Source organism: Vicia villosa, linkage group LG1, assembly GCF_029867415.1.
Source record: "Vicia villosa cultivar HV-30 ecotype Madison, WI linkage group LG1, Vvil1.0, whole genome shotgun sequence".
Classification (NCBI taxonomy): Eukaryota; Viridiplantae; Streptophyta; class Magnoliopsida; order Fabales; family Fabaceae; genus Vicia; species Vicia villosa.
Genome location: NC_081180.1, coordinates 27,276,007 through 27,303,258, shown reverse-complemented (window position 1 = coordinate 27,303,258; position 27,252 = coordinate 27,276,007). Strand labels below are relative to the sequence as shown.

The following is a 27,252-nucleotide window of genomic DNA, read 5'->3' as shown; positions in this document are numbered from 1 at the left end:
CGGGTACCACCTTTGTAACTTCATAGTATACTCAATTGGTACCCGTGAACCAATTGGGCATGAGCTATTGACATTTTAATCATATTTGCTGTGATGTTCATGAATAGTTCTGAATAATACCAAGATTTTAATCTTTGGACCATAGGGGATGGAATTACTTTGATAGTTTGTACAAGTATTTTTGTTTCACTAATAACTATTATTTCAGATACGTCATGGTACAGAATTATTTGGACTACAAGATCATATCAGATTATTGAGCAAGATTTGATAAGTACTAGTCAACAAATTGGAATTCATTTATCAACAGATTTTTTTCTTCCATTTGAACTAATTTCAATAATTCTTTTAGTTTCTTTGATAGGTGCAATTGTCGTAGCTAGACAGTAACGAATCTTTAGAGAACTAGTAATTGAGACTTGTGGCCTCTAAGCTCAACTTGAGTACAAGTCTAGGAAGACAAATGCAACTACTAGAGAAAGAATGAGTCCCTGTCGAAATTCTTCTTCAAGAATGACAAGGAGACATAAGTAACTAAGAAACAAAATTGATCCCTGTCAGAATTATTCAATAAGATTGACAAGGAGATTCATATGCAACTAAACAAAAGTGGTCCTTGTTAGAAGTCTTTAAGAAGACAAACAAGGAAGATCACAAATGCAACTAAGGAGAGAGAATGATTCTCGTCAAAAGCCCTCAACAATGATGAGAAAAGGTTTAATAACTGTAATTATGACTAGTGTGACAAAGTTGAATCACGGTGGAGATGATTCTTTTCAAAATAAAAGATATTACATATGAGTATCAATGCAGGAGGAGATAGTTTCACAAATTTACATTTGAACAACTATGGACTACACTTGGAGTTACTGAAATATGCATCAAGGAAGAGTGTTGAAATTGATGCATACTTCTAGAACATTCTAGCAAAAATAATTGACAATGTTTGGAGAAAACTAGAATAGTCTAAAGTTTCTACATGTGTCTAGATTGTTCTAATAATTCTTAGATTAACTTATAGCTTAGAAAGTTCTATGTCAATGTAATGTAAAAAAGACAAACAAAAGTCTAGATAGTTATATTCTAGAAACATCCTTAAACACCTATAAATAGACAAGTATATGTTTAATTGTATTCAAGCGTTTAAGTCTTTAAGGTCCAATATCAATAACATTGGAGGCTTTATCATACTATTAATCTCCTCCTACAGTAAGATGCTTACTTATGTGTTGCTTCTTGTTCTGTGTTACTAAATGCTCTAATACTAGCTCTCACACAACTATTAACTTTTTACACAATCCAACTACATTCTAAACTACCACTACTACCTCAACTACCAACAAGAAACATCAAAAGTAAAGGACCTCATGAAACTAAGTAGTGCTAGATTTAAATCTTGGAGTTTTTTTACTGATGTTTGATTAGAGTTGTTGTATATCTTCTTTTGAAGTCAAAATATCTTTGGCCTCCTATTAAAATTTGATTAGAGTTGTTGTATATCTTCTTCTTAATTTTATATGATTTAATTTGGAAATTAATTAATTGTTGTATTGTGAGTTGTGTACCTTAAATGATGTATTGAAAGTTGTGTATCATAAATGAGATGCAATGTAATTTGCATTGAATCGATTAAATTGTGGTTTATTAAATAACAGAATAATTTGAATTTGAATTTAAATTAAATCTATAATAAAGTTAATTTAAAAATATAATAAATCATAAATTGATTTAAATCAAAAATAAATTTATTAATTAATTTAAAAATATATAAATAAGATAATAAGATTGTTAAATTACTATAAATAAAATGTAACAGTAAAATTAAAAATAACTTATGTGTGTGTTTATATTTTTAAAAATTTAAAGGTGTCTATTAAATTTTAGGGTTAAATACGTTTTTAGTCCCTATAAATATGGAACCCTGCATTTTTAATTAGTCCATATAAATTTTTTTTTCAATGAATGGTCCTTCTAAAATTTTTATACATGTAATTTCAGTCCATGCTATTTTCTAAAATTTTAAAAACTGTTTAATTACCTTTTAGTTTTTAAATTTTTGAATAATTTTTTTTTATATATGTTTAGAATACTGTAAAATATTTATTTACCAAGTTTTAGAATTTTTTAAAACGAGAAGAATTAAATATGAATTTTTCAAATTTCAAAAAATAATGATAAAAGTAATGAAAATCTCAACTTAGAAGTTAAATTTCGAGTTTCTTTTTTTTCCAGAAACTTTTAAAACATTATGAACATGTTTGCAAAATAATCATTCTAAAATACACATTAGTTTGAGAGTAGGGACTGAAACTAAGTGCATAATAATTTTATAAGGACCATTCATTAAAGGAAAATTTTATAGGGACTAAAAATGCAGGGTCGCATATTTATAGGGACTAAAAACATATTTAACCCTAATTTTTATTTATTTATTTAGAATCAATCTAAAGTCATACCATTTTTAAATTATTCTTTTATTTTTATTTTTACCCTTACATGTTTTTTTTACAATATAATATTTGAATTTTTCAATTATTTATTTTTCATTTATTATAAAACAATTTTTAAATTCTAAATTATAAATTTAAATTGATTTTTTGTTTTGTATTTTGATTATTGATTGAATTGAGATTTTTTTTTAAAAAAATTTAATAACTTATTATTTTTATTTGTGAATAGATTTATCTATCTTCATCCATGAGAGTATATGCATCTATTCTAAGAATATCAAAAAGTTAATTACAAATAATAAATAATAATTTAAGATTTATTAATGTATATATTAGTAGAAAAAAAAATAGATCTAAGAATATCGAAACAAAAGAAAAAAGAGTGACAAATCGTTTTTTATTGATTATTTAGTTTTTTCTTTTTAATAGCATTTAATGATGTCTTCTTAATTTTAATTGATTTAATTTGACAATGTATTCATTATTGTATTATGGTTGTGTACCATAAATGCAATACAATGCAATGCATGTCTGGCGATTATTACCAATTTATTTGATAAAATTATTATTATTAAATAAGTGATTTGAATAATTGTATTACTTATTTATTAGTTATATGCTGAAGGCAGAGTGATCCATGATAACATTCTTATGGCATATGAGTTGTTGAGAGGATACAATCGCAAGCATATTTCACAGAGATGTGGCATTTAAATGGACATCTAAAAAGTGTATGATACGATTGAATGAACATCATTGGAAATATTATGAAGGAGATGAATTTCTCAAGTAAGTTCATTGCTTGGGTTATGGAATGTGTCAGCATGGTTTCTTACAAATATTCAATAAATGGCCAAGTTACTGATATACTCAGAGCAAAGAGAGGTTTCAGGCAGGGGGACCCAATGTCTCCATTGCTCTTTCTCCTGGTTATGGAGTATTTACACAGATGTTTGGCCAAGCTACAACTAAACTCGAATTTTAATTTCCATCCCCTCTGTGAGAAACTCTGTATAAAAAACATCTGTTTTGCAAATGATTTAATAATGTTTACGAGAGGAGATGCAATGTCAGTCAATATTAGGATGAAAATATTCAATGAGTTTTCACAAGTTATGGGACTAAAAGCACACCCTGCCAAATGTAAATTGTACTTTGGAGATGTCCACCAAATTGTGAAGGAAGAGATTATGGCTAAAATTAGATTCAAGGAAGGGGATCTCCCTTTTAAATACTTAGGTGTTCCCTTGGCAAGTAGGAATCTCACAATCAATTAATGTCAACCCCTTATCGAAAAAGTCACTGCTCGTACCAAGCATTGGTCTGCTCGTCTTCTTAGCTATGCGGGTCGGTGTCAACTAATAAAGAGTGTACTCTTTGCTATGTCTGCGTACTGGTTGCAGGTTCTTCCTCTCCCGAATCAGATTATGAAGCACATTGACACTATATGTCGCAGTTTTTTATGAAGTGGCTCTAATTGTAGCAAAAAAGCACTAATTGCTTGGCAACGATTTGTAAACCAAAAGCTGTTGGAGGCCTATATATGGTGAGTTTGCAACATTGGAATCAAGCTACATTGGGAAAATTACTGTGGAACATCAATATAAAAGCAGATCGGCTGTGGATTTAGTGGTTGGATACCTTTTATTTCAAAGAATGTGATATTCTGGACTGGCAGACTACAACTTCCTGCTCATGGATTTTGAAAAAAATTGTCAAATACAAGGATAGTTTAAGAAGCAAAGCATATTGGTCTGAAGTTGTAAAGACAGAGAAATACAAAACAAGTATCATGTACAAGGCTATATGTGGAACTCATGATCAAATGAGATGGAAACGAGTTCTGTTTGATAATTTTGTGAGGCATAAAATTGGTTTCACACTTTGGATGGCATTGATGAAAAGACTACCAACAAAGGAAAGATTGGTGAGATTTGAAATTATAGGTGATCCTAAATATTGTTATTGCAATATGGAGGAAAGTCTGCAACATCTATTGTTTGAGTGCAGGTACACTAAGCAAATATGGAATGACATTCTTAATTGGTTGAAGGTGCAACATATCCATATGGAGTGGGACCAAGAGATAGAATGGCTCATAAGAACTACAAAGAAGAAAGGCTTGCAATGGAAAATGGTGAAAATGGCGCTTGCGGAAACAATCTATAAAATTTGGCATGAAAGGAATAACATCATCTTCAATGGAAGAAGTATCGACCTGAAACTTTCTGATAAGATTATATCCATTGTAAAAACTAGATGTAGTAGTGTTAGAAGATTGAGTATACGAGTTAATGGTACGCAACTCAAAAAGTTGGGTAAGGTTACCCTTAGTATAAAATGTCTTGAAAACAACAACCAAATGTATTATTTAATAAATAATTAAATATGTAAAAGTTAAATGGTGTTATGCGATTGGCTGAAGGTACACTACCCATCTTTTTGTGATGGGTAGAGAAGTTGTCCCCCAAGTTAATATGTATACTTAGTTAGTGGTTGTTTTTGACTCCTGGATCTTCGGATCAGATTGTAATCACTGTGGTAATAAAAGTAATGCTTTGATTCCAAACAAAATTATATGCTAAAGGTGCAAAAATAAATTCTAATTTAGATGTAATTATGCCTCATATATTTTATTATATTATCATGACAAAATTAAGATAAATTATTTAAAAAACATCGAAGAAATAGAGAAAACGAAACAACATCATATTAGTTGGTTAACAAGTTTCTACATCAAATAGCAATTTTTTGAAATGAGAGAATAAGAACAATGATCAAGTGTATTTTAAAAAAATCTTATCTAAGAACACAAAAATAATATGAGTTCACTAAAGGATAGATCAACACAAAAAGAAAAGATTCATCCGACATATGAATTCATAAAAAATATATGGATTCATCAAAAAATAATTAAATTGAACAACTAAGATCAATCAACATGGAAATGGACATAAGTACTACTAAGTAGTAACATGCAATATTTGCCATAGTGGTCAAGGATTTCAACCCAAACAGTGCATGCATGGGCTTCAGGCAATGTTGAAAAGTCATTAGCTCGTAATCATTGAGTCACAACTTGAAATGCAATGTTATCTTTGACATCATGTCTGTTGTGAAAAACAATACCAATAACAAAGTATAATAGGGAATTAGGGAACAGAAGAAGAGGAACACAAGAATTGGTTATAACTGCTATTCTTTCACTTTCTCTTAAAACAAGATTACAAGTTTACAAGAATAACAAATAACCTCTCTTACCCTAAATTAGGATTTGCAGCTTAGCAATGATGAGAGACTAGTATGCTATTTATAATAAAACCTAACATACTAACTAATGGGCTTTTTCAGCAAGGCCCATTACACAAGCCAACTTAATAAACAAGCTAACTTAACAAATTAGGGTTTAAACACTAAAACCTAATTTAACATGCTAACAACCCTAGCATCTTCGACATCTGCATGCTAGACCCATCTTCGACTACAACATGCACACTTCGACACCAGCATGTGAACAATCCTTCGACTTCATGCTTAACTCTGTCGAACTGTCGAACCAAGAAACTACCCTTCGACAATATTAGAGTTCGATCCAATATCTCACAAATCTCTACCTTGGACCTAACTCTACAACGTCAAGGAACAAACTAGCTTTCTTCATGCAGCTTTATCAACTGCATACAGTGGAAAAACTTGCAACTCGGCAATGTCTTGGTGATCATATCAGCAGCATTGTCTTCAGTCGAAACCTTCAGCACTTGGACTTCTCCACGCTCGATTACTCCTCTGACAAAATGCAGCCTCACATCAATGAGCTTAGTTCGCTCATGATAGGCTGAATTCTTTGATAGGTGTATTGCACTTTAACTATCACATTTAACAGTGATACCTCGACCTTGAAGTTTCAGCTCCTTCGCAAAACCTTCAAGCCACAATGCTTTTTTCACAGCTTCAGTTAGGGCAATATACTCCGCTTCAGTGGTTGATAGAGCAACAACCTTCTGAAGTGTTGCTTTCCAACTAATTGCAGTGCCAAACATAGTGAAAACATATCCAGAAATAGATTTTCCGGAATCCATATAACCTGCATAATCAGAGTCGACATATCCTTCTATTACTGCTTTACTATCTTCACCCAAGGCTCCACCATAAATTAGAAATCTATTCAGAGACCCATTTATGTACCTTAAAATCCACTTCAATGCTTGCCAGTGAGCCTTTCCAGGGTTCGCCATGTACCTGCTTACAAGACTTACTGCATATGCTATATCGGGTCTAGTACAGACCATAGCATACATCAAAGAACCAACTATATTAGCATATGGGATGCTATTCATATAGGCTCTTTCAACATCAGTACTGGGACACTGATCAATACTCAGCTTGAATTGAGGGTTTGTTGGAGTCACAACTGGCTTCGAATTCGACATACCAAATTTTTCGAGAATCTTTCGTAGATATGCCTCTTGAGATAAGCATAACTTCGAATTCTTTCTATCTCTTCGAATGTCAATTCCAAGAATCCTGGAAGCAGCTCCCAGATCCTTCATATCAAACTCCTTATTAAGTTCAGCCTTCACCCTCGTCACATCTTCAACATTGTTGCTTGCTATGAGAATATCATCCACATAAAGCAACAAAATAACAAATGAATTACCAGGCCAAAATCTGAAGTAAACGCAGTGGTCGAACTGATTTCTAATGAAACTTATGCGTGCCATGAACTTGTCGAATCTCCTATTCCACTGTCGAGGAGATTGTTTCAGCCCATACAAATATCTCTTTAAATTGCACACACAATCTTCCTTCCCCTTTTCGACATACCCTTCAGGTTGCCTCATCAGGATCGTTTCATCTAGATCACCATACAAGAACGCAGTCTTCACATCCATCTGTTCCAGTTCAAGATCGAACTGTGCCACCATGGCAAGCAACATTCGAATGGACTTATGCTTCACAACAGGAGAAAACACATCATTGAAGTTGACACCTTCTTTCTAAGTGAAACCCCTTGCAACTAACCTTGCCTTGTATCTTTTCGACGTCACTCCTTCAATTCCTTCCTTAACTTTGAAAATCCATTTACAGCTGACTAACCTTGCCCCAACAGGTTTCTTGATCAGTTCCCAAGTATGATTATCATGAAGAGATTTCATTTCATCATCCATGGCCTTCAGCCATTCAGTCTTATTTCGACTTCTCATAACTTCCTTATAGTCTCTAGGTTCTTCGTCTAGAACCTCACTTGCAGAGATTAAGGCATAAGCTATAAGATCTGCATATCCAAGTCTCTGAGGTGGCTTGATGACTCTTCTCGACCTATATCTCGATAATAGGTAGTCATCGTCAGTTTCCTCAACTTCAGCATCTTCTGCTTCTTCTTCGACTTTATCTGGGATATGCAATTCAGCATCAACATGCTCCACCTCAACAGGAATCTCTACCTGTTCCAGCTCTTCGCCAGATGTTTCTGTACTTCGACCAACATCATTAGTTTTCTTAAAAGCCATTTCAGCTTCATTGAAAACTACATCTCGACTGGTGATACACCTCCTGTGACCTGGCTCTAGGCACCACAGCCTATAAGCTTTGACTCCTTCAGGGTATCCCATGAACATGCATTTCAGAGCTCTAGGTTCGACCTTGTCTTGCCTAATTTGAGCATAGGCTACGCAGCCAAATACTCTCAGTTTGTCGAGATCTGGTGGATGTCCCGACCAAACTTCTTCAGGTGTCTTCATATCTAACGCTGTCGAAGGACATCTGTTTATCAGATATGTTGCTGTCGAAACAGCCTCAGCCCAGAACACCTTCGTTAACCCCGCACTAGTCAACATGCATCTGACTCTCTCCAAAATAGTTCGATTAAACCTTTCAGCCAAACCATTTTGCTGTGGAGTACCTGCAGTAGTTCTATGCCTTGCAATACCAGAGGCAGCACAAAAACTGTCGAATGCCTCATTGCAAAATTCAAGGCCATTGTCGGTTCTCAACCTCTTGACCTTTCTGCCAGTCTGATTTTCAACCAGAGTCTTCCAACTTTTGAAATTCTCAAAAATTTCATCCTTAGTCTTCTGGATGAATACCCATAATTTTTTGGAATAATCATCTACTATGGATAGAAAATACCTTGTTCCTGAATGTGATGGACACCTTGTAGGCCCCCAAAGATCAGCATGGATGTAATCAAGGGATCCATGTGTTCTTTGTTTGCCTTTGTTGAACTTCACTCTGCAAGATTTTCCAAGTACACAGGGTTCACAAAACTTCAGCTTTTCGACTTTGTCTCCACCAAACAGATTTTGTTTCCCTAATTCGACCAGACCCTTTTCACTGACATGGCCCAATCTCATGTTCCAGATTTCTGTTTTTGACAAAGGTTTCGTGGATGTAACATTTGTCGAACCACTTACAACTTCAGCCTCAAGGGTATACAAGCCTTGTTTCTTCACGCCTCTCAAGACTTCCTTCGAACCCTTCATGACTCCTAGGATACTTTTCTCTCCTTGGAAAACATATCCTTTCTTGTCGAATTCACCAAGAGAAAGCAGATTTCTCTTCAAATCAGGAACATACCTGACTTCAGTCAACAACCTTATTGACTCATCATGGAGCTTGAATCTCACAGATCCAACACCTGCAATCTTGCAAGCCTTGTTGTTTCCCAGCAATACTGATCCACCATCTTGATCACATAATTCCTCGAACAAGTCTTTGTTTGGAGTCATGTGCCAAGTGCAACCTGAATCCATAATCCACTCCTTCTTAGAGTCACTGCTTGAAACCACAAGAACATCAGATGATTCGAAATCATCTTGAACAATGGCAGCGTTGCCATTATCCTTACCTCCATGATATTTCAGGCGTTCAGGGCACACCTTTCTTGTGTGACCCTCATTCTTACAATGGTAGCATCGAATGCCAGATGCTTCGCCACTGTAAGACTTTGACTGGCTTTTGCCTTTCTTCTTGTCGAACTTACCATCCTTTCGTAAGAGTTTTCCTTTAACGGCCAAACCTTCGCCAACAGTCGAAGATTTATGCTCCTTTCGTTCATTCAAGTCCTTAGAGTACAAGGCTGATTGAACTTCTTCAAACGTCAGGGACTCCCTTCCATACAAGAGAGTTTCTTTGAAGTGAGCATGTGATCGAGGCAAAGAACACAATAGTAACAGCGCTTGATCTTCATCATCGATCTTCACATCAATATTTTCAAGATCAAGAATCAGCTTGTTGAACATATCCAACTGCTCAGCCAATACTTTGTCTTCAATCATCTTGAATGAATACAAAGCTTGCTTCAGGTAGAGTCGATTTACTAGCGATTTGGTCATATACAAACTTTCAAGTTTCACCCATAACCCTGATGTCGTCGTCTCCTTTGATACCTGTCTGATAACCTTATCACCAAGGCTTAACAAAATTGCGCTGTGAGCTTTCTCGATCATATTCGTCTTCTCTGCTGCCGTCAATTATGCATTCATGGCTGCCTCTCCCTTCAACGCTTCCAAACAACCCCGCTGAACCAGTAGGGCTTTCATCTTCAAGCGCCACAGACCGAAATCATTCACTCCGGTGAACTTTTCAATCTCATACTTTGTTGAAGGCATCTTCTCCACGCTCACCACACCAATTTGTTGTGAAAAACGATACCAATAACAAAGTATAATAGGGAATTAGGGAACAGAAGAAGAGGAACACAAGAATTGGTTATAACTGCTATTCTTTCACTTTCTCTTAAAACAAGATTACAAGTTTACAAGAATAACAAATAACCTCTCTCACCCTAAATTAGGATTTGCAGCTTAGCAATGATGAGAGACTAGTATGCTATTTATAATAAAACCTAACATACTAACTAATGGGCTTTTTCAGCAAGGCCCATTACACAAGCCAACTTAATAAACAAGCTAACTTAACAAATTAGGGTTTAAACACTAAAACCTAATTTAACATGCTAACAACCCTAGCATCTTCGACATCTGCATGCTAGACCCATCTTCGACTATAGCATGCACACTTCGACACCAGCATGTGAACAATCCTTCGACTTCATGCTTAACTCTGTCGAACTGTCGAACCAAAAAACTACCCTTCGACAATACTAGAGTTCGGTCCAACATCTCACATATCTAACAAAGCAGAAGAAACCTACGAAGACCGATCGAAATCAGAAATAAGAACAACCGAAATCAAAGAAAAATTTAAGTTTTATATAAACTTACAACAAAGATGAGAGCTAACTATAGAAATAATGAGAACACCATGAATCGATTTTTGCTATTCCAATGTTTGGTATCGATGTGTGGAAGCCTATTTGTAGAGGGGAAGAATAGAGGGTAAGAAGCATTGATAACCAAAAACGTGTGCAAAATTTAAAAGGGTTTACATTGGAAAGTAACACAAGGATTTGGTTGTTCAACTTCGCATTTAAAGTTTGTAGGGAAAAATAGAAAACCTGAGATACATTCAAGCAGCAAAGTTTGGCTAATCAATGAAAAGGATATTTGGAACTTTTCCAAAACATCTTGTCTTCTTTTATATGGTAGATTGTTTTAGAAATAATGAATAATTACCAAAACAATTTTTAATTTTAATTTCTTAGTTTAAATATATTTTTATTTTATTGATTTAATTTAAATATTTATTAGAATATTAACTTTGAGAATTTATTTTCTATTTTTTTTTAGTTTTTTAATCATTTATAATATATTAATAGCTTATATTTTGATCTCCTATATTAATAAAAAAAAATTGATCCACATAAGCGAGATTCGGTTTACCCCCCTCTAAAAAAAAACTTATTGGACAAACCTTGCAAAATAAAGATTCCATCAATATTGACCCTGATCAGTTTTTTTGGCCAAGATTCTTAGAATCTTGCCTACGTGGCATTTTTGGTAGTGCTGACTGTACAACACATAAGCAATGTGGCACAGTCAGCACTGCCACGTGGAATTTATTTTTTTTGAATTTTTTTTTTAAAATTAATATTTTTTAAAAAAAAAAATATTTTTTTTTTTAAAAAAATTAAATTTTTTTTTAAGTTAATATTTTTTTTTAAGTTAATATTTTTTTTTTAAAAATTAATTTTTTTTTTTAAAATTAATATTTTTTTACGTTTAAAAAAAATATTTGACAGTACCTGCGGATTTACGTACGGATTTAAAAATACCTGCGGATTCACCAACGGATTTGATAATACCTGCGGATTTACCTACGAATTTGACAATACCTGGGGATTTACCTTTAAAAATACCTGCGTATTTACCTGCGGATTTACCTACGAATTTGACAATACCTGCGAATTTGACAATACCTGCGAATTTATCTGCGAATTTGACAATACCTGCGGATTTACCTACGAATTTTCCTGCGAATTTGACAATACCTGCGGATTTACCTAAGAATTTGACAATACCTGCGGATTTACCTACGGATTTAAAAATACCTGCGGATTTACCTACGGATTTGACAATACCTGCGGATTTAACTACAAATTTAAAATTACCTGCGGATTTACCTTTAAAAATACATGCGGATTTACCTGCGAATTTGACAATACCTGTGGATTTACCTACGGATTTGAAAATACCTGCGAATTTATATATAATAAAATTAAATTTTAAAAATAATTAAAAAAAACAGTAAAACAATTTTGGAAAAAAATTAATAAAAACGTAAATTTTTTTTAATTTTTCCAATTTTTTATAATTCTTTTTCAATTTTTTTATAATTTATATATAATAAAAACGTAAAAAAAATATTAATTTTTTTAAAAGAAAAATTAAAAAAAATCAACAAAATTAATAAAAAAAAATTTAAAAAAATATTAAATTTTTATTAAAAAAAAAATTAATACAAAATTTTTTTAAAAAAAAAAATTAAAAAAATAAATAAATTTCACGTGGCAGTGTTGACTGTGCCACATAAGCAATGTGCTGTACAGTCAGCACTACCAAAAATGCCACGTAGGCAAGATTCTAAGAATCTTGGCCAAAAAAACTGATCAGGGTCAAATTTGATGGAATCTTTATTTTGCAAGGTTTGTCCAATAAGTTTTTTTTTTAGAGGGGGGTAAACCGAATCTCGCTTATATGGCAGGGGGTAAAGTAGTATTAACCCTTTTTTTAATCTTAGATTCAACTATTCTTAAATTTTGTTGGTCTCCTCATTTTTTATGATGTGGACTATGTTGAATAAATATTTTTCACGTTAATATTTAAGTTAAATGTATAATAAATTTATTTTTTAATAACTTATAAATTTAATCAAATTATTTTTTTCCATTTAAAAACTGATTGATTTAAGGGAACCTATCATCCATAATAATTTTAGAAAAGACTCCATGAAAATAGTGAAGAGGATAAAGCACTAGACATCAAGACTTCTTAGTTATGCAGGTAGAATGCAACTTATTAGAAGCGTTGTTATTGATGTGGCAAATTGTTGGATGTAGGTTTTTCCTCTGCCTCAAAAAATGATTCTTGAAATAAAAGCGATTTGTCAGAGTTTCTTGTGGAGTGGCCCTGACATGGTTACAAGGAAAGTTCCAATTTCTTAGGAGAATATCTGTGACCCTACAAATGCAGGAGGCCTCAACATCACCTCCCTTGAGGAGTGGAACCAAGAAACCGTTGGAAAGCTTTTATGGAACTTGCAAACAAAGCAGGGTAAGTTTTGGGTCAGGTGGGTTAATAGCTACTACCTCAAAGGGCAAGATGTGTTGCAGTGGACTATTTCTGCTAGCTGCTCATGGATGTAAAAGAGAATAATAAAATGCAGAGAAATAATATGGAACACTACTTGTTTAGTAGAAGTTATGGACACAGGGACTTATATAACTAGATATATGTATAAGGAGCTTAGAGGAGAAAAACAACAAGTGAATTGGAGGAATATTATGCTTGATAATCATGCTAGGCCTTGTGCGCTTTTTACGCTTTGGATGAACTTGAATGGAAAACTGCCTACTAAAGACATGGTGATGCGCTTTGGTTTCATTGCAGAAGCAAAGTGCAGTTTTTGTGATGAACAAGAAGCTATTGATCACGTGTTTTTTTTTGCGTAAGGGAGTAACTACATTTGGCAAGATGTTCTTAGGTGGATGCATATTCAAAAATTATATTGCCAGAAAACTAGAAGAAAGAAGTGAAATGGATGATGAAGGAAGCCAACAAAAAAGGAAGAAAGACTCATGTCATGAAGATTGCTTTTGCTGAAACAATTTATGAGGTTTGGCGGAATCGTAATAACTTGTACTTTTCAAATAGATATATAGATCATTTGATGGTGAATAAAATTAAGCATAATATTATTGTTAGATGTCTTATGAAAAGGTTGGATAGTCATGTGAATGTTGCCAAAAATTGTATAGAATAGGTTGGATAGTCTCCTGGATCCTAAGAATCGGTTGTATTAACGGTTTTGTTTTAGTTTAATGAGATATAGTGCGTTTATTAAAAAAAAAAAAAGACTCCATGAAAATGTGAACTTTAAGGTTGAATTATTTTATATAGTCAAATCTCACAGCCTTGTTACAAAATTTTTAAGAAATATTTTGATTTTCTATTTTTAAAATATGATTTTTAGATTGTCTTAAAGTTAATCTTTGCTTCTCCGTATTCAAAATTTTCTTGAGTTTGTTTGTTTCAGTTTAAAAAAATATATTTCTTCTTTGTATTTTAAATAATTGTTTTTTAAAATAGATTTAAATAGTCATTTGATCCTTGTAAGTTGGTGTGTTTTTTATTTTGGTCCCTGTATCTTATTTTTCTTGGAAATGGTCCCTGAATGTTAAAATCCTTTTAGTTTTAGTCTCTAAAATTAAAATTTGCAGGAAAATCTGCAAGAAACCTGCAGATTTTCATTCATATTTTCATTTTAGGGACTAAAATCAATAGAAATTTAACATTTGAGGACTTTATCCCTAAAAATAAAAATACAGGGACGAAAAACAAAATCACGTTAACTTACATGGACCAAAATACTATTAAAACTTTTAAAACTTTTGATATTTGTTTTTCTAAATTTAAAAGACTAATTTAAACACCATATAACATAAATAAATATACATTATTGATTTGATATTTGTTTTTCTAAATTTAAAAGACTAATTTAAACACCATATAACATAAATAAATATACATTATTGAAAAGATTAACACATAGTCAAATTCACAATTTTTTTAAACATAATGTATTTTAAAAATAATTTTTATAAAAATCTATTTGAAATAGTTTTAAAATTAAGTGATTTTTTGAAATTTTGATATTCAAAAATAGTTTCACTAAAATAATAAAATATTTAAAAATAATATTTTAATAACAACTATTCAGATCAAATTTTTTATTTGAAACTTTTATAAAAAAGTTTCTTTTGTAATTTTTTTACATGAACTATACAAATTATTTTAAAAAAACATTTTAAAATCTAAAAGAGTTTAATGGTAGTACACTGACAGTATAAACTAACTTTACACATACAACCAAACAAAATTCTTGCACTTGCGATGTCATATTAGTTTTTTTTAATTAAAATTATATTTTAATTAGATACATGGTTGTGATTGGTTGACCGCGTAAAAATATTTTACGCTGTCAGTGCATATCCCTTTTTCTCATTCTAAAATCAAAATTGATTTTCTTTTTAAGATCAATTTCTGCCTTTTATCATTTTCGAGAATCCATATAAATATTAATAGAAAACAAATAAATTTTTAATTTTTCTAGTGGAAAAAGAAAATTTTAGTTTGAATACTTTAAGTTATTTTTGTAACGAGAAATAATTTGGGTGTATTAGTGAACTATAAGTGGGTTATTGGGTTGGAGCCCAATTCCTCTTTCATATTTCATCTATAACCTAGACACTACAACTCAGAAAACGGAGAGTGCAGCTAAGAAGAAAAGTTGCAAACAACAAGATCGATCATGTTTCTGCCTCACGAATTGATTATCCAAATCTTACTGAGGTTGCCGGTAAAGTCTCTTATACGTTTCAAGTCTGTTTGTAAGTTGTGGTTTTCTCTTATTTCTCATGATCCTCACTTTGCTAATTCACATTTTCATCTTAACTCTGCAACACACACTCGTAGAATTCTATTAATATCATATAGAATTCTTCAATCTCGATCCATCGATTTTGAAGCATCGTTTCACGATGACAATGCTTCTTTTTCACACAACCTTGATTCTATCTTTCCAAAGGATTTTAGAGGTTTTGAAATTAGAGGATCATGTAGAGGTTTCATACTTTTCTGCAGTTCCTTAAACATCTACCTTTGGAATCCATCCACTGGACTTCATAAACAATTTCCTTTATCTCCTTTTGGTTCCATTTTACATACTGAATATTTCTATGGTTTTGGGTATGACGATTCAACCGATGATTATTTGGTTGTTTCAATGTCTCGCATTAATTCAAGAGATCCTCCGTTACGCTTGGAGTACTTCTCATTGAAATCTAATACATGGAAACAAGTTGAGGGTCCTTACCTCCCTTATGGATTCCAGGAGTATGAGCCCAAAGGTGGTTTGCTCTATAAGGGAGCTATTCATTGGGTGGCTTTTCGCTATGATTTACAAAGTGATGGTATTGTTGCATTTGATTTATACGAAAGGAAACTTTCGTATATGCCTTTGCCGAGTGATTGTTATGGTAGTCCTTCGGATAGAGGTTTGTGGATATATGGAGAATTTCTCAGTGTATATACTTGGAATTATAGTAATGATACGGTTGAAATATGGGTGATGAAAGAATACAAAGTTAACTCCTCTTGGACTATGACTCTTGTTCTTCCTATTGATCCCTTTTTTCCTTTGTGTTGTGCAAAAAATGGTGATATTATTGGAACAGATGGTGAAGATGAATTGGTGAAGTGTGATAAAAGTGGACAGTGTCTGGAGCAACATTCTTATCCTAATTACGATCTTACATGTGAATTGACTATGCATATAGATTCTCTGCTTTCACTCCCCGGTGGTGATGGTGACAACCAACAAGCTTAGGATGCTTCACTATTTTCTTGATATTTATATTGAACTATAGCATAGCTCCTACTGTAACAATGCAGGTTTCCCCAAGTGGCTTTGTATGTAGAGTCTTCGCATTCATGGTGAATTGAGAAAGCTTAAGAAGATGACGGACGCAAACTAGAAGAATGAAGAAGAATGATGTTTTGAATCATATGTTTGGATGCAATTGTAGGGTACTATGTCTTTGATTGCATTTGTAACGAGTAAGTGTGCCACATGAGCTAATGTTTATTGGTTGTTTGTATGATTCAATGTTGTTTATGCATGTAGATGGGTTTTATTCTAGTATATGTTTAGGTCAATGTTCATTGCTTGAAATTGTCTTATAAGGTTAATTATTCTGATGAGTTTATGCATGTTAAACAAGATCACTTAAAATTTGATCATAACTACATATGTATTTGAATGAAATAGAAGGTTTTATAGATGCCCAAAAAGAGTGTATATTTGACTTTAATTTGACTTGTTTTTATTAGATGATGAAAGGAAAGCGTCTAAACAAGTTTTTTCTTATTAGGTGTCATTGACAAAATAAACACTTAGCCTAAGTGCCTAACTATTGTATACTCTGAGAAATATCATAAAGGGTTAATAGTCATTTGCCCCCCTGCAATAGTAGCGATATTCGGTTTACCCCCCTTTTAAAAAAAAATTTTGTTTTACCCCTCTATAATATTAAAATTGTAAGTCTTTTGTCCCCTAAGAGGGAAAATTACCCCCTGTAAAATATATTTTTTTGATTTTACTCCCTGGTTTTTACACGTTTAGGGGGGTACCCAAATATTACAGGGGGGTAAAACAATTTTTTTTTTTAAAAGGGGGTAAACCGGATATCGCTACTATTGCAGGGGGCAAATGACTATTAACCCTATCATAAACTATGTATACCACGGATTATCACAATTATATAAAATAGACTATTTGTCAAATATACATTATTGTGTGAGACCGTATTTGAAAATATTTATGTGGAGCAGCCAAAGAGTTAAGAGTTATGTAAAGAGAATTAGTGACCACAAACTCCAAAAGCATGACTTGTCTGTACTGAGTTCCAATAAACTATTGAAGGCTTCCAAAAGAGCAAGTGTAAATATTGACAACATTGTTTGTGTAATAAAATAAAGAGAAATAAGATAAAAGAGAGGAGAGAAAGATGAGAATAATTTTGTATTATTTTATTGGTGTATATTTTACAATGAGGTATACGGACAATGTAATAAATACAAAATATTATAAATAAGGAATAAGATGCTTGAGGGACAATCATCTAATTATTCATAACACCCCCCTGGGATGATACCCATTGAAAAAAAATCTAGTGAAAGAAAAAGAGTACAATATCTTTTGAATGAGAACTGCCACGTTAAAAACCTTACCATGAAAACATAATGGAAGAAAACAATGGTGAAGGAAAAAGAGTGCATAATATATTTATTTCTCCCCCTCATGCATACATTTATATGTGAGACAATATTTTTTGTAGTAGTTGCTTAATAGTTCTTTTTGGAAGTGACTTCATATAGTGCTAATAGTTATGAAGGATTTGATGAAGTTGTTTCAATGAGTTGTTTTTTAGATCTCCATGAAATTGGTGTACCTCCACAAGTAAACAAGTGACATATTTGTGATATACCATTATAGGATCTAGTAAGTAACATAAACCTCTATGGTAACAAAGTATTTGTCTGACTTTGTTTCAACTTCTTTGTGTATGTGAAGAAATGTATATTTCTAATAGATTGATAGAAATTGATATATCATGGCATATATACTTAGCAAGACACACAAGTGCTCGAATTACACTAAGATATGGTACTTCTAAAACAAGTAGTTTTCCTCATTTTCTCAAGGTCTGAAAAAGTCTTATCCAATCCAATGGTCTAACATCATAGTGGTAGACAATATTTATCCATACACGAACGTTTTAATACCTTTTATATATAAGGTTTTTAATATATAAATATTCTACTTTCCAAAATACTTAATTTGTTAACATAGACATAACTTTATCTTTTCTAAGTCTTTTATCTCAGACCGTTTCTTTAAAAGATTTATAAATTTTGGAATCTCTTCAATAATTTCAATAATTTTATGTCATCCACATATAGAAAATGATTTTCTAAACCTTTTTTTATAAAAAATACAATGACATATGTATTTATTTGTATATCTGCAAATATTCATTGAGACAATTGTTCAAATTGATGGAGTAGCTTTCTCGAGATCCAAAATTATCTATATCTGAGATATTAAACCCTTTAGCGAGTTTCAATAAATATCATTATCAAGTGAGTCCTATAAGTAAGATGTCACAACATCCATCATGTTCAAATTAAGCCCTTCATATGCTACAATGCTAATCAAATATTGAAAAATTAATTAAATTCACTACAGGTGGATATGTTTCATCAAAATCATTCTTAGGTCTTTGTGAAAATCTTTGAGCAACAAATCAAACTTTATGACATCCTTATTTTGATTTTTCACAAAAACTCATTTATATCCCATTGGTTTTACACCTTGAGGTGTTGGGACTACATGTTCAAAATTGAGTCACTTGTAAAGTGAGTTTAATTCTTCAGTTGAATATATTCATTTTGGTCAATTCTCACTTTGTCTACAATCTTTGATAGACTTTGATTCATGATCCTCGTTATCATTTATCATCTTTAGCGCTATATTTTATTTGAAGACAATGTCAATATTGACTTTAGTTTGGTTTATCTTACTTTCAATTCCACCGCATTTCATTAATGACATAAGTTACCGAGATCTCTTTATTTCAGATTTCAAGTACTTGATTAGTTCTTCTGGAACTGAAAAATAAATTATGTCAAAGTGCTCTTAGAATTTTCATATTCTCACTTGGGTCATCTTTAACTTTAGTTTCTTTTGTAATATGAGCTTATCCAATAGGAGAATCCACTTTGAGTGGAGTATTAACAACTGGTAATTTGTTTCATAAACTTTGCAAATGAATAATATTTTGAACTTTTGATTCATATTGGTTTGTACCAGGATCAAGAGAACAATTTATTTTATCAATTGAACTTCTGGTTCTCATTTGAACTTTGGATTCACACTTTCAGTTGATTATTCTCTCCCCCTAATATTGAGAAAATTAATTTATCAATTGATAATCATCCTACTAGACTTCAAACAAGTATCTAATTATTGGATCAAGATACATCCTCAAATACAAGATTCAGATAAAAGATATTTTCTTAATATTATTTCAAAACTCATCTTAGCGTACTATATTGGAGCAAACGAATAATCACAACACATCCAAAATTTTACTTAGATGAGAGATATTAGGTTATTATTCAAAATAATTTGTAAGTAAAGAGGAGAATTAACATATACTATCTTGTTGGCTTAATGTGAATGAATATATTAATATTCATATTTTGTGTTTCAAATATCATGATCTTACAATTATCAATCATACAATTAACTTTAGACGTCTAAAGAATAGATCTTCAAGTCCAATTTTTTTATGAACATACGCTACAAGATGTTCGATAATAATTTTAATAATATATGTGATAATTATCAATAAAGTTCTGAAAAATTCAGAAACTGAGATCTTAGTCTGAGAAAACAACTTCACAGACTTCTGGTTGTGGTGAGTAGACAATAAATATTTGCACAATATTTTAGTCGATGCAATAATTAATGTCATGAAAAACTCAATTTCTCAGATTTTTATTTTCCTTTAGAAACACACAAAATTTATTGGAATAAAGAAACTTCTGGTTCTTCAATACTAGTTTTCGCATCATAATACATTCGGGATTGAAGAAACTTCTGATTCTTAAATACTAGTTTTCAGATTATAATAAATTCGGGATGACCCAACCGATTTTGCCAACATTCTTAAATTTAATTTGTAAACTTCTGGTTTACAATTATGCTTATGTTTTATGCTTGTTTAATTTGTCAAATTTGAAATAAAATGAAATGCCACCGTTTTATTATTTTACTAGAAATTTTAAAAAAATATTTTTGATATTTTTAAATGCATACAAAGTATATTAAAATAAATTATTAATATATTTATCATATTTAAAATTTATTATATTTAAAATTTATTATATTTAAAAATAAATATATATCATGAAATTATTTTATATTAAAATTACATTATCTTTAAATTTAATATTTTTTGTTAAAAAATTAATATAATTGAAAATAAATTGTCAATGGTAATTGGCGCTAGACTTGGTAGAGAGAACCACGGTTCGATCCCCGCAATTGCGATCGGATGGAAACACCGAACTATATCGGTGGTGATAAGCCAAAAAAATAGACAAAATATTCATTTTGGTCCCTTAACTATACCCCAAAGTCCATTCTGGTCCCTTATAATTGCCAGGTGGTTTATTTTGTTTGAGAAATAAAATAGAAAAGGGAAGTGAAATAGAAACTTCATTTGTCATTGTTGGTTCTTGGAGGAAACCCTAACACAACTGCCATTGACGAATCTCCAAGTTGAAGTTGCTGCGAACGAAGACGAAGAAGACATTCAAGGTGAAAGCGAAGACGACATCAGAGGTAAGTTTCTGCATCTGTATTAGTAACGTAGTTAGGTCTGATACTTTATTTTGTTTTTTATTCCATGTTTCTAAAATCATTGTTCTTCATGTCTATCTAGGGCATAGTCTGAAATGGATGAATATATAATCATTACAATCTGCCATAGTGGTGAATTTGCTAGTGAGGACTTGAGTGTGTACGAAGGACCTATAAACTGTTTTGGACCTGTAATTATTTGTCATGTTAAAATTGTTATTCTTGATTATGTTCAAGTGCATACCAATCATTTCCCATTTCATTCAAAAATCAAAACTCAATACATACTATTAGCAAGGTATAACCAATCATTTCCCATTGATAACTTTAAAATTCAATACAGAATTTTTCAATTTAAACATACTAATTCAAAACATTACAACATACTAATATAAACTTTTCCAGATAAGCAACACTAAAATAACACTGAACAACCTTTTCCATTTTTTTCCAGAATTCATCATCTTCATCAACTCCTTTGTCTTTTATTTCAATCTATCATTTGTTGCATTTAAAGATACCAAATCAGATTTCTTGATATCGAACCACAAATCCTCTATTATTTGATCTGCTCCAGTATGATGTTGAAAATTAGAATCAGTATTCGTTCAGGATTGGAAAAAGTTAGGTAAAAAGGACCTTATCTAGTGTGATACTTGTGAATTGAGATATAGAAAGGTGACGGTGGACCCCTGGGTGTTCAATTATTTAAAATTTTGAATATTCAAGTCCGCTCGGGTAGCAAGGGCCCTCTCCTCGTCAGTCTTATCCTTAATGGAAGCCATAGAGCGACGAAAGAAAGATTCCCGAACGGCAGCTGCTTGAAGAGCATCTCTGAGAGTCTTCATCAAGAGGGTATACTCAAACCCAAGGCTAACCCAACCAGAGTACTCATCATTAAAAGATTTCGACCAATGAAACCTAAACCTACCCCTCAACCTCATCCTCGGATCCCCGATCTCATTCAAAATCGGCTTGCCCTGCATGTCCAATGCTGGCACTCGTAGAAAAACTGAATATATGGCCGCCTTTTTTTGAGGGCGGAGAAGATAGTATCGCGATTTAAAGTGCTTCAGGGAGTCAGAAAATGCTTTGAAGAACTTCTTAGCCTGCTTCAAAAAAACCCAACTGAACCGACCAGACAGTACCTTTGTTCTCTTTCTTACTCTAGCATTGGAGTGCCTTGCAGGTACAACACCCCTTTTTTCTCTCAACCACCGTCGAAGATTCCGACGTTGCTGCTGACCCACTCATTCTGATCACCCCGTATCAGCAAGCAACCGACCTAATTGTTGTGTGGAACTTACATTGTATTTTGTGTTAGGGTTTGTGCAGTCTTTGTGAATTGTGACCTCTCTAATATCATCCTGGTAGAAAAGTAGGATTGTGTCTTTGAGTTGTAAGCTCTGTTGATCATTCAAGTTTCAGCACTGTTTATATTGTATACCTTTTCATTATATGTTGTTTAGAGATCAGTGTCTCGACATCTCTTAAGACATCTGAGATATAAATATCAGAATTTCAACGATAATTTTTTTTACGACGAACTCATCGATCATTATCCAAATTTAAATTAGGCATATATTTTATTATAGTACCAAATAGGTTTTAATGTATATAAAATCAAGGGTTAATAGTAGTTCACCCGTGTAATGTTAGCGAATTTTGCTTTTTCCCCTCCCTACCTTTTGGTAGCGGTTTTTTAAAAAAAACCGTTGCCAAAACCTGCCTTTGACAAAGGTGAGGGTAAACCGAAACATGCTCATATTACAAGGGATAAACTACCATTAATCCTAAAATCAATTGTATCAACCATTTTTTCTAATAAAGAAATTGTTTCATATCATTTATTATTTTATGAGACAATTATGAAAGTAAAAAATCTATTTAATCCACAATATTTATCCCACGTCTAATAATTTTAATAAAAGATAAATAATATTTTTATTTAATTATTTATATCAACTATGTATTTTCATGTTCATATATAAATATAATATAGATAATATCATCTTAGAAGTGGTGCACCAACATTAGAACTAAACAATAAAGTTATATTAAAAAATTTAAAAGTATTAACTATTTTTAAATAAACTTATGTTTTAAAATGTGATGACTACATTAGATTACAATGTAGCAAAAATTAAACAAAAAAAGATTTCAAAAATATTATATAAATTTTTTTGGCCATTATACTGTACGGTACGTAATTAAATCATATGTTAAATGTTAAATTAGTATTAAAATTTTATTACTAAAAAATACTAACAATCAACATAAAGCATCCATTTGGATTCAAATATTTCTAATCATTAAGTATTAATTTTCTCATGGAGGCTAAGCGAAAAAACTATTCATTACAACATTGAAAACATGCACATTTGTTTTGAAAATACAATAAAATAATGGATAAATTTGTAATTATAAAAAATTATGTTGCAACAATTAAAAATAAAATCTTCTAATGATATGTCAAGTAAGATATTTTTACACCAATCTACTTAAGTCAAGTTAGATGGATAAAATTATCCACTTTTTATCAATGGGTAATGAAGTTGGCCTTTTATTTTATAATTACAAATTTATCCTAAATACATTAAATATATGTTATCATTTCCAATTTAATTGAACTCCTCCACAATTTACACCATTTTCCATATGTCTCTTTTCAGTGCCTCCATCACGTTCATGTATGTATTGAGTAAGGATCTATTTCATTTCTTAAACTTCATTTCTCTTTCGTTACTATAGTTTTGTGTGTATATTACACATATTTCTAAAACATATGACATATATTTATTATTTATTTAACTTTATGCACACAAAACTATAGTAATGGACCCTCCATTTTTTAGGAAATAGAGTGGATGCTTGCTCGTATGTATTTATAATGGTGAATACTCATCCATAATATATATGCTACTCCACTTCAACCTTTCAAATTAAGATTTAAGATATAAATGACACCATTTTTTTATAATAAATTTACAAAGGTTTTATTTTTGATATTTTTGAATATATTTAAAATATATTAAAATAAATGATTAATATATTTATTATATTTAAAAATAAATTAATATCATTAAATTATTTAATTTAAAATTACATTATCTTTAAACAAATTATTTCTCTTTGTTAAATTTGATTTTATTTCCAAAGTAAATTTAAGATTTGAATTGACTCAAATTTTTAATTAATTAAGGATCATAAGTCGGTTTCATATTTATATATTTAATTTTTTAAAAATAAAATAAAATAAAAATTTATCATTCATAATAATAACACTAATGATTATTTTACAATTGTTCAGGGTGAAATTTGAAAAGTATATTGTAAAGTTACAAAGTCAAAATTTAATACTAAATCGACATATATAATCATGTAAATAAAATTGATCTAACAAAAAGAATAAATATTTTTGAATTTATAATGTTTTATTAGTCCAATAATAGATTTACAATCCTTTATAGAATAAATTATCACTCTCATCTATTATCAAAATTGTCTGGGATGAGCAGAACAGGTGGCCAGCAATAGTAGGCTCGAACGCTTGATCTTCGGTGACAAATGAGAAAAAAGGGGGTTGTACCTGCAAGGTACTCCGATGCCAAAGTAAGAAAGAGAACAACGAGGTAGAGCAAAAAGTATGAGATTTTGGGCAAAGTTAGGATTACCTTGCTCTCTAGAGGTAGAGGGTTATTTAGAGTGTTCTCTTTGAGGTGGATTGGGTCGCGCTATATTTGTGGGTCTGGGCGTGATTCTAGGGGGCAAAATATAAGAGAGAGTTGACCAGGTCTTGACTAGTCGAGCATGAGGTACTAGCCGTTACCGGGGACGAAGTCTCAGCGTGTTCGGCTAATCCTTAGTTGTGGGAGGTCTCGATATTAACCATGTTCGATCGAAGGGGAGACTACTTTCCTATTGGTTCTATGGATTGGGCCAATGATTATTGGGCCGGTTATACCAATGAGTGGATTAGGCCAATTGGAACAATTGGGCTAGTCCAGAACAAAAGCTCCCCAAGTCGTAGCTTCTGGTTGTAGAAGTAATGACTTAAGGTCGCCAGGAACGGGAATATGAGACCCTCCGAGGAGGGGTGTTGCTATTGCTGGACGGGATAGTGGTGCTCGAATGGACCAGGCGTCAGACGGGGAGATGAACAGTTTGTTTGGAAGTGGAGAGGTAGCGTGTGTGTGTTTGCCTCGAGCTCTGTGTTGCATTTAATGCGTCATGATGCCTAGCCTAGCCTCTAGGGTTTAGGGTTTAATGATGATTTTCTCCCTTCCCGAGTTGAGCGTACAGGGCACGTGAGGGTTTGTGGACTAGTTAAACGCCCTTTCACTTGACTAGCGATGGAAGGGTGGGTTTGATTTGATTGTCGAATTCACTTGTTTCCTCTGCTTTTCAGGTGATAATGGTCGAGCCAACAGATGATCGGATGCTTGCCTCTACCTCGACAGTTAGACTTATACTTAGACAATGACAATTTATACTTATACTTATACTTAGAGTCGGGGATTATGAAAAGAATCATGGAGCACAAGGATATGGTAGTGCAGTACTCGCAGGTCTGTGATAAGTGCCAAAGTGTAGTTATTCTTGTATATAGTTTTACGATACTTATCATCTCTTTTTCCTCAACTTGTGCGTGAATGCGAAGCGTGCCCTGCGACTTTGGAATTCAATAAATAGGGGAAATCAATTTTTTATAGGTATGGGTTGGGTATTTTTGAGTCCTAACACATCACAACCACTTTTTAGTAGAGAGAGCTTTAAAACAACAATGGAGTTTTCATTTTGATGATCCGGAGTCGGATTGCTCATCAATCCGAGTTGACAAACCAAGAGATTTGTGATTCTTCTTCTCTTATCTCTATGTATTCTCTATTTGTGGAGTTTGTTTGTAAGTTTACTCTAAACCTATGTATATTTTTACTCTATTGTTGTATAAAGTTTGCTTTACAAATCTTTGTAGGTGTTTTCTTGATTTTTTTTGCTTAAAAGCTTTGGATTTGTGTTGTTATAGACATATAGCTCATGAATTTTGATTAGGGGGATATCTGATATAAAAAAAATTGTTATTGGATCGCATTTGTAATATATAAACGCAATGATTGAAAAAAACTGTGATATACAATTACAAGAAAATATTATCATATAAATCAAATTATATATACATATCATATGTAGGTATATGTATTATGTAGATACTAGATACATCAATATAGTGCTTCGTTCAAATTGATGATTATGGTAACAAAGTAATAAATATTTTGATATATGGACATATTTGATTGTGTTTTTATTTATTTATTTATTTATTTATTAATTATTATTATTATTATTATTATTTCGAATATACATGATGATGATGATATAGACATATATTTAAAGATACAGTCAATTTGTTCCAGTATCACAAAAATGATTTTTTTTTTATATCTAAAAAAACAAATATGATCAATCATAAATAAAAAAAATACACATATTTGTTTTGCTATTCTTGATAGGTTCTTCGGTAACTATGTAGATAATTTGTTTTGTTATCCTTCTGGGATGCTTAATAAGTTATTCAGGAACTATATAAATAATTCGTTTTGTTATCCTTCAGGATGCTTAATAAGTTCTTGAGAAACTATATAAATAATTTGTTTTTCTATCCTTTAGGGATGTTTAATAAATTCTTCCAAAGCTATATAAATAATTCGTTTTCTATCCTTCAGGGATGCTTAATAAGTTCTTCAGAAACTATATAAATGATTCATTTTGTTATCTTTCAGGGATGTTTAATAAGTTTTTCAGGAATTATATTTTCTATGTGTTGTTTATAAATATATTGATTATAAAATATATAATATAAACAAAAAAAATAAAATGAATAATAGTACATTCTAAATCTCATAATTTCGTGCTGATAACGTGTTATAAAATAAAGACAAATAAGATAAAAGAGAAGAGAGAAAGATGAGAATAATTCTGTATTATTTTATTGGTGTATCTTTTACAATGAGGTTGGTCCTATTTATAGGACGAAATATAGACAATATAATAAATACAAAATATTAGTATAATTAAGAAATAAGATGCCGGTAAAAGAACACTGGTCATGTCTCTTAATACATCATTAACTTTAACTTGTGTCCCTTGGAGCACATGTTAGCTTTTTCCATAATAGTAATAATATATTAAATAA

At 31.7% G+C, this 27,252-nt stretch overlaps 1 protein-coding gene across 1 annotated transcript; it reads left to right on the top strand.

Annotated features, from left to right (window-relative positions):
• Window positions 1-15,305: 15,305 nt before the first annotated feature.
• LOC131603371 (F-box/kelch-repeat protein At3g06240-like) lies at window positions 15,306-16,728 on the top strand. Its single transcript, XM_058875677.1, has one exon. It carries the CDS (start codon window positions 15,381-15,383, stop codon window positions 16,455-16,457), a length of 1,077 nt encoding a protein of 358 aa, XP_058731660.1. The 5' UTR covers window positions 15,306-15,380; the 3' UTR covers window positions 16,458-16,728.
• The last annotated feature ends 10,524 nt before the right edge of the window (window positions 16,729-27,252 follow it).

What these genes read in the sequence shown, in the direction of transcription:
- LOC131603371 (XM_058875677.1), top strand. Translation starts at nt 15,381, where the DNA reads ATGTTTCTGCCTCACGAATTGATTATCCAAATCTTACTGAGGTTGCCG.